The sequence below is a fragment of the Cynoglossus semilaevis genome, chromosome 10, assembly GCF_000523025.1.
Source record: "Cynoglossus semilaevis isolate Cse_v1.0 chromosome 10, Cse_v1.0, whole genome shotgun sequence".
NCBI classification, from domain to species: Eukaryota; Metazoa; Chordata; class Actinopteri; order Pleuronectiformes; family Cynoglossidae; genus Cynoglossus; species Cynoglossus semilaevis.
The window spans coordinates 29,986-39,277 of record NC_024316.1 but is presented as its reverse complement, the minus strand read 5'-3'; the positions used below and the strand labels follow the sequence as shown (position 1 = coordinate 39,277).

The window sequence follows — 9,292 nt, the reverse complement described above, 5'->3', positions numbered from 1 at the left end:
TGGCAGTAGGCAGCATCGAGAAGAGGTCCGAGAGAGGTAGAGGTTCGCATGACGGTCAGTCGCAGCAAGATGGAGTTCTTGTGTGTAAACGAAAGGGAGAACAGTGCAATAGTGAGGTTACAAGGAGCAGAGGTGGTGAAGGTGCAGAAGTTTAGGTACTTAGGATCAACTGTTCAGAGCAAAGGAGACTGTGGAAGAGAGGTGAAGAATAGAGTACAGGCATGATGGAACAGCTGGAGAAAAGTGTCAGGAGTGATCTGTGACAGAAGAGTGTCAGCTAAGGTGAAGGGAAAGGTTTACAGGACGGTGGTGAAACCAGCCATGATGTATGGTTTAGAGACAGTAGCAATAGGCAGAAGACAGGAGGAGGAGCTGGAGGTGGCAGAGTTAAAGATGCTAAGATTCTCTTTAGGAGTGACAAGAATGGACAGGTGGATGCAGTGAGGGAGGACATGCAGATAGTTGGAGTCAGAGTAGAAGATACAGAGAACAGGGCAATATAGAAATCAATGATTCGCTGTGGCAACCCCTGAAAAAAAGGGACAAAGCCGAAAGAAAAAAGATCGTCATTTTCATGTAGTCATAAAACTTGCTCATGTAGCCTCTGAATTTTCCAGCTGTTTTAAAACAGTACCTTACTAAATTAGCGTCATTTTCATAGTCATAAAACATGCTCATGTAGCCTCCGAACTTACAGTATGTGTATGCAATTCAAATGTCTAATAGCGCTGTGATTTTCCAGCTGTTTTAAAACAGAACCTTACTAAATTAGCGCAGGGTTTACAGTATTGCATAAGGTTGTTTGTTGTTTCTCTGATATTGGCCTACAGACTTGGATGGAACTGTATGGACCCCTGACAGTTTTCCATAAAAATAAGTATTTCTTCCATTTAGTTATTGATCGATACACATGTTTAGGTAGGTATATATTTATAGGTATATATTTATAGTTTATTTCCTTTGTTTGCATTGGAACTGTTAAGATGTTCTAAATACATTTATTCATTCATCTTTACAATATATTCATTGTATTAAGTTTCCATATCAATTTATACAGTTATTGAATGCTGTTATTATGCTGTACTGAAAGGGAAAGTGCTGAAGACAGGTGTGCATGCTGATAGTTTACATAACAGGATGATATGGACAGCACTGAATGGTACCGACTGTTACACTTGGAGATAGAGACGGGCCACAGAACCAGTCTCAAATAAGGATCACGACGGAAGACCAACAAAAGACAAAGAGAGAAAAACATCCGAACTGCATGGTCTTATCTGACTTGATTAGCTACAGCACATGCACATAGCTCCTATTGGTGGAGAATCCTTATTTGGAGCAGTCTTTACCAATCAGTGCTCAGAAGTTGTGCGTGAACACCACATGGCTGTAAAGGATTAAGGTTCTGACCATTGATGTGTGTGTAAAAAAAATGTATTTAAGCTTTGAGCACTGAGGAGTTCCTCAGTGTGGTTCTGAATGTAACCATTGTTCTGCACTCCTTGCTGCAAGTAAAACTTTTAAAACTTTGAGATCTCGTATTTGATTCTTTGTGTGTTAGGAAACTGGGGTCTGAACTAACAGCATATTTTACAGTTCTATCTAACAGAAAACGTTTCCTGACAGGACCTACACAAAAAAATGGAGAAAAATGCAAATCTGACATAATTTTCTAACCATTTTATGAATTTACGAATTATGAAATACCTAATGTAATTTCATTCTAAAATATCTTACATTGGATGAATTAGGGCTGAAGGTTATATAGCAATGCACATAAACATTTTAACCCTTGTGCGGTCCTTTGAGTCTAGGTGACCCGCCTAGGAAGAAACTTCAGGTAGGAAAAAACCTCAGACTACGCTATAAATTTCTGCTACCGGCCGATGTACGCATGCGCAATTAACTTGGATAGGAAAAAAACTATAGGTAGGAAAAAACTTCAGACTACGCTATAAATTTCTGCTACCGGCCGATGTACGCATGCGCAATTAACTTGGATAGGAAAAAAACTATAGGTAGGAAAAAACTTTAGAACACCAGTTTCCGGAAGCCAGGGCTGTGGCATTAACTCGATGTTTCGTGAGCCAGCTTCAAGAAACAGACCCCTGAGAGATAATAAATGTTTATTATTATAGGTTTCCATATTCTGTGACTTTATACAGGGAGTAAAACAATACACTTCCCCTAATTTGGCTTCTGACATCAGGTCAGGCTCAGCAGATGGAAGAATAAATGCATGAAGAAAACTCCAATCATGCAGTGCAATTTCGGCATATTGCAAATTACCTTTGTTTATAAACAAAATTGTTTTTCCATTTACAAAAAAAAAATTATATGGATCGATTTTAACAAACAAATAATTGCTTTAATTATTTAAGAAAACAAAAAGACAAAAACAAAAGGCACCTTTTGGCAAAGCTTATCTAATTATGACCCTTTTTGTTTTTGTTATTAATGCTTTCTTCTATAAAGAAATAAATACTAGCTGGAAATCAAATATTTACAATCACTTCACAATAAAATCTCAGATCTGATCTTTACTTTCAAAACCAGGAGCAGCAATCCTAGGACCTCTGGTAATTTTATTCTTATTTTATTACTGGAGTGACCTTTTCATGATCTCTGAAATCTATCGTTAACTTTACTGAGATAAGACATAAAATTACACAAGTAACTGGAAGACGGACAAAAATAAAAATGTTTGAAATGTATTCAATAAAGAATGGAGAACTGTCCATAGTGTCCTTCTCCCACCCCTGCGTCCCTGCACAGGAATAAGCTTTACATAATAGATGGATACATTCAATAAACATAATAAGATTTAGCCCTAAAATAACAAAAAATTACCCACTAGAAAAAAACTCACATCACCTACACTAAATACAAATTAACACAAAATGCCAAGATAAGTAAAAATCAATCCAGAAAAATATAGTCTGCCAAAATTAAGTAAGAGCTACAAATAGGGATCATTTTGTATGTATTTAAAAATAAATAAATAAAAAGGATCATTTTAATGAAAAACTACTGTTGATTTCTGACCCTGGTGTTGACACCATATACACATTCTAGAGTACATACTACATTCTCACGTTCACACTGACTTCATCCACTGACATAGAGGTTAGGGTTAAGTTTTTCATGGTGATAAACAGAGCATTTGTTTTCTGATCTGTAATTACTTTAAAATCAAATGATTTTATTGTTGTTTCGGAAGCAGAAAACAAGGGAAAAAAATCTGTTTAGTTTAAACAGGTGGTTATTTAAAACTAATTAAATTCATGTTTTTTCATCAATACTTTAATATTGCTAAGATGTATTCAGATTGCAGAACATTTCTATATTAAAATAATACTAAAATCTCTGAAAAAAAACCCCCAAATATATGTAATATATGTATATATATCGATGTATAATTGACATAAAATACAAACATTAATGTTGGAGCAGAGAAAGTCTCAAAGTCTGTCAACTATTTCAAAAAAAGCCTGCAATGAGACGCTGACAAACCAATAGAATGTAAATAAACTAAACAATATACATTAACAATGTTTAAAATAAAAGATAAAAGCGTTGCGTAAAAGCTACCCCATTTGTTTTTACAATAGTAATGTTAACATGCTAAAGCTAAACCTCCATACATGCCAACAATAGTACTGCTTAGAAATGTCAACAGAACACATTACAGTACTACTGCATACACATGGTAACAGCAGTATTGCTAACGGTAAAACTGTACATGTTTCCTGTACTACTAATTTAGTCTAACACAGTACAGTCAATAGCATAGTATATTGGCTAACAGTAATACAGCTAGCAGGATGTTATAATTACACGTTAAAAGTAGTACTGCTAACATCGTAAAACTCAACTGCATTTCATACTGGCTAGAAGCAGGTCTGTAAATGACCTGTGATTATAAATATGTACATATTTGTAGTAGTACTGCTAACATAGGCTAACTGTACCACCGTTCCCTTCAAAATAACATTTGTTAAAAAAAAGAAAAGAAAAACATGACAACTACTGTGGGTTCACTTCAGTCTGGAAAAAACATAGTCATTTTTTTCCCAGTGTTTCAGTGCAGCGAGAAAATAGAGTACAGTTCGTAGGTAGTTGTACACAACATTCAGCAAGAATAGAGAAAAGATTATCTCGGACAACAAGAAAAAAATTGGCTGTCTATAAGCAGCTAGCTTCATGCAAGCAGCAATTAACCAAAAACACCGACAACTGACAACCCCACTTTTCCTCTGTTACAACACGTGTACTAGTTGCACTAGCATTAGCCAAACCACCCAGTGTACCATTGTAGAACAGAAAAAAACCAAGGAGCAGGACACTGACCAAGCATTGATTCGTTATTGAGTGATTGCTTACTGATTTGTTGAGGTTTATTCCTCAAACATCATCTTTTCAAGTGTTCATTTCCTAGGTTTCTTTCATCATTGATCTACTGTATAGATCAATTGGATTGTTTGAATCATTATTGGTTGTTAAAAAAGGGGAAGCAGCAGCAGGTGGTCTGTACGTCAAATGGAAGACAATTCATTCAGTCACATCACATTATCTTCATGTGTTAATGTTGGTGCTTCTGATTCCTTGACAAGAGCAGATGTAATTATTCTTTTTTTTTTAATTGTTTTTTTTTTATGTCAGTTCAGAAGATCCCAACCCCTGATGATGTAAGAAGAAAGTCCGCCTCCTGTTTGGGCTATTAGCTAAACAGATAAACCAAACAAAATGAGATCAGAGAAAAGTAGACTCATCTCTGGGCACAATTATGTCTTAGAGCCTTTTTTTGTTATTGTATCTATCTGTGTATGTTACCTGGCTCAGTTGTTTTTCTCAATGTTTCTTTTTCCAAATGAATCCCTGGGAGACTGAAGATTGAAGCAGCTAGAAAAAGGTTAAAATTTTCAGTTATCAAACAAAAGCAGAAACTTTAGGGACATAGATTTAAATTTAAGGCGTAGACCTACTGTCAGGAAGTGACATAACTCTGCTTCCAAAGACTTTGAAGTAATAATGTTGAAGAGCATCATCAGCAGAAATTCTCTTCCTCCCTTCAAACTAAAACAGAAAAGATTTTGTGTTTTTTTAATCCATTTGTTCCATTTTTCATCTCGGTGATAATCTCACTTTACATATCTGACACATTCACTCACCTTTAGGAACTTTGACAACAAGTCCACACCTTCAATGCTGAGCCTGGACACACATACACACCGTTAAAGTCAGATTTGGTTAACAATTCATTCCTTACCTAGGTACTTTTGTCTATGATATGTTGTTGTGTACCTAGGTGTGTGTTGTGTTGTTGTGTCCCTAAATGTAGTATTATTCTGTTCCCCCAGTGTGAAGTAATGTTGTGTAACCAGCAGTGGCGTACCATGCAATTCTCACTTAGGCCTTCAGGCATCCTGCCAGAAAAAAATGCATATCTTAATATGTCTATAATGCCATCAATATTATGCAGAACTATGATTCAATAAGTAACTTGAGTATATGTAACATGGATCAGCGCAACCAAAAGAAAAGCTAAGAGCGAGAATGAATGATGAGAACAGAAACATTTGGAGGATTTTACAAATATTTACGATGACGAGAAAGTCACAAATTCTGATAGTGTTTAGGCCAGCAGAGAAGGCGTTGCTGGCCTTGACAGAACACGACTGATACAAGGCTCTCGACCATGGGCAATATAATTATAATTTATGTATATTATCATTATACGTTTTATAATTTATGTATATTATCATTATACTTCAGCCTTTTCCCTGAAATACCCACGTTTCCCCAACAGATGACTATATCATATAATAAAATAAAGCATTTTAGCCTTTATGCATGACTTTTAAACATCATTTATCTTAGTTCCCACAAACGCTATCTATCTAACAAACTTCTCCTGACCCAGCCCCCCCCCCCTGTTCAATTTTAGCACAATTGCGGCCCACGAGTCAAAACGTTTTCCCTCCATTTAACTTAAAAACTACCGGTACTAAAATTGATACTCAACAAACACAACACTGTCGCTTATTGGTTTAGAACGCAACATATTTGTACCGCGAGTGTCAGTTTGATCACTGGAGACCATAAAGAGATGATGCGCTTGTAAACCAAGTTCATGTTTTCACCCCGGGCAGCGTCAGATGCACCGGTGTGACCTAGATAAATTAGTAGTCCCACTGTTAAAAATCTTGGCCGCACATGCGCTCTTGAGCCCAGCAATAGTAATTCGTTGTATTTGTGTGGAGTGCCTGCGTGTAGTAATATTGTGCACAAAGTTGTAGTACTGTTGGAGCCTCAGTTTGTTGTATTGTCGTGTACCTGGATGTTGAATTGCTGTTTTGTAACTCGGTGTAGGGTATCTGTGCAGGTTCTCAGTTACCCCAGGTCATCTTTTCCAAAAATAGGTACATTGAGAACTGAAGAAGCCTCTTGGATGAGAGGTGAAATGTTTTCAAGAAACCTACTCCGTCCCTACTCCGTTGCCCTCAATGTAACTATTTTTGGATAGATGTAGTAGGGTACTTTTTTTGTAATGTGGTGCTTGGTGGATCATTGTGTATTGCTGTTGTGTACCTGGGTGTGTGGTGGCTCAGTGTGTCTGCTCTGTACTGAGGATATTTATAAGCCACAAACTCGTCATTAGAACAGATTCCAGGCCATGTATGTTCTGACGGTGTCCCTATAAACAAGCAAACAATTGGTGTTAATTATAAAACCACATACGGTAACAAAACATCTGTACTGATACACGAACAACTGTCTGTCAAAATGAACGTGTTAATGTTAATGTTCACAAAATAAGAGGGTTAGTCTCACAGCTGAAGCACTGAGTCAATAAGACTAAGTTCAATAAGACTTATTAATGCTTCACCTGGAGGGACTGAGACTTTAAAATAAAAATAAAAAGGGAAAGGCCATAGATAAAAATGTGGGACATGGTGCTGCAACTGTTTTCAAGGGAAAGGACAGATGTGTCAACTATCGTGAAACACGTTGCCATGTGCCACATTTTACTCTTCCTTTTGTGCAGTTTTGTAAATATTTGTTTATTGAATTGACATGATTGCAGCCTTCATGTATTGGTATCATTACTTTTACGTTTTAATTATGATGTGCTGATCCTGCTTTGTTTTGGGTTTTTTTTCGGGAAGGGGAGGGCATGGTCCCTCATCGCTTAATGTAAACTATAAGAGTGATCACAAATTTTCATTCCTGAAAGGAAAATCTGACTTATAACTACATGACTTTAAGCTCCAAAGGCCAGAGACTTTGCAGTTTTTTAAAATATAAAATAAAGCACAATTTCATCTCTTAATGAATCAAGTGTTGTCACCAAGCAGTTTGAAGATGAAGTGAAGTTCTTCCTCCACTGTCGAACCCGGAAACAATGGACGGCCGGTAGCCATCTCATAGAAGATACAGCCTACACCCCTAAGGGAAAAAATGTAAAAAAGCATAATATACAAGCAAGGGTAAGCAAGTTCTACTTATCTCTTTTGATTCTGTATGGCTTTAAAGAGCTACAGCATTAAACCACTGTTCATGGTACAGCAAAAAGTAGTGTGTGAACACATCTTATCATCTACTCTTAACCAGGGGTCGGCAATCCATGTGGCTCTTTCACCCTTCTTTTGTGGCTCCCTGTGACTTTCGAACATAAAAAATGAGTATATAATTCAAATGTATTGTAATGTAATTATTAGTTTGTTCTTTTTAATATATAATTCTAAATTTGAAGATTATGGTAATCTTGTAACATAATTTTTTTTTTTAATTTTTTTTTTGCCGATGTGCGACCAGATGTGCATATCTGACAACGCAGACTTATCCAGCACCTACACAACCAGCGTGATTTATTGAACATTTCAACCCTTGGTAGGTAAATGATGAATAAATCCAAGAAAAGAAACATTTTTGAAGAAAACACATTGCTTTCAGTGCTGAAGAGACTGGTTCGTTCTTGCTCAGAATCGCAAATGGAGCGATATTTAAAACCTTCGCCAAACCAGAAAAACTAGTGTTGGAACCATGGAATGCCATCCCCGATACTTACATGAACATGAAACGGTATGCATTTGGGGTTCTTTGGATTTACATACATACTGTATGTGAGCTCTGCTACGGCAAGTAAGATTCACTCAGCAGGACTTAAAGCTAGCGTTTGGAAGCATTTTGGCTTTTATAAATATGAAAATAGGAAGGGTATTGAGAAAAACCTACCTTACCATATGTAAGGCATGCTAAACTAAAATTAAGTATAGTGGTAGTACTACCACTACAGCACCTCAATAGAAAACAATAGAAAAAGGATTGCCAAAATTTCCCTGCAGCTCTGAATGGGCGGAATTAATCTCGTTATTAATCGCAACTTTTATTGCTAAGGATCTATGCCCATATGTGGTCGTTAACAACCAGGGCTTTCATGCTGATGAGTAGCTATTTGCCTCTATGTTGTACTTATATGCCCTGGCATGATTTAATTCATTGTATTCTTGTATCCATATATCATTTATTTTTAAAAAACCCAAATTCCACAAGTTTTATGAGAGCTGATGGTGTAGAAGATTGATATTAAAGCTAGTTTGTTGTGGGATTTATGCTGCTCATCGTCTTTATTTTTACTGAATAAGCTAATTGGGATTTTTTTTTTTTTTTTGTAATAGACCTGCCAGTACAGAAATGTGAAAACTACTAAGGATTTTGGTTAAAAGAAATCTTATATATTACTAAAGGCACTTTATGTTATCTGTTTTACAGAAAATGTGGAATTCATTCACAGTTGATTTTTTTTTTACTGTTGAATAATATATAATTCTATTTTTTTTTCTTTTTGAAAAATATTGCTTTTTACAGTAAATGTTTTGCAGTTTGCAAGGAAAGTAACCAGTTAACTGGTTGTGTATTGGTTTGTGCTGGTTCCATGGTTCCTGTTGGATCATTTGTTGATTTGACATGAATGAATAAAACTCTTAGTGAGGAAAAAAGATGCATCGATAATCGCTAATATTGTGATAATCATTGAATAATCGTATCGTAGCACCCTGTAACGTAATTGAATCGAATTGTGAGGTCCCTTAGATGGCACACCCCTAGTTTATAGACTTCTTACAGCCCTGATGTGCACATGCTGCTGACTGAGGTATAAATATATATATATATATATATATATATTTAAATATATATATTTATATATATATAGATATAGATATATATATAAATATATATATATATATATATGTATGCGGGGGGATATTTTAAGTTTGGATTTATATTC

At 35.9% G+C, this 9,292-nt stretch overlaps 1 protein-coding gene across 3 annotated transcripts in view; it reads right to left on the bottom strand.

The window, feature by feature from the left end:
• Window positions 1–2,112: 2,112 nt before the first annotated feature.
• The window catches only part of cdk16 (cyclin dependent kinase 16), a 20,195-nt gene continuing 13,015 nt past the window's right edge, over window positions 2,113–9,292 (bottom strand). For 2 of the 3 annotated variants that reach the window (XM_025059422.1, XM_008317862.3), the window contains exons 12-17: window positions 7,352–7,449; window positions 6,592–6,697; window positions 5,172–5,214; window positions 4,986–5,076; window positions 4,834–4,902; window positions 2,113–4,724 (exon numbers count right to left, since the gene is read on the bottom strand). In XM_025059422.1, coding sequence (XP_024915190.1) covers window positions 4,654–4,724; window positions 4,834–4,902; window positions 4,986–5,076; window positions 5,172–5,214; window positions 6,592–6,697; window positions 7,352–7,449 — 478 coding nt within the window. In that variant the 3' untranslated portion in view covers window positions 2,113–4,653. Of the gene's footprint in view, window positions 4,725–4,833; window positions 4,903–4,985; window positions 5,077–5,171; window positions 5,215–5,304; window positions 5,427–6,591; window positions 6,698–7,351; window positions 7,450–9,292 lie in introns of those variants that run through there. The other variant, XR_003050879.1, reaches the window with a different exon arrangement.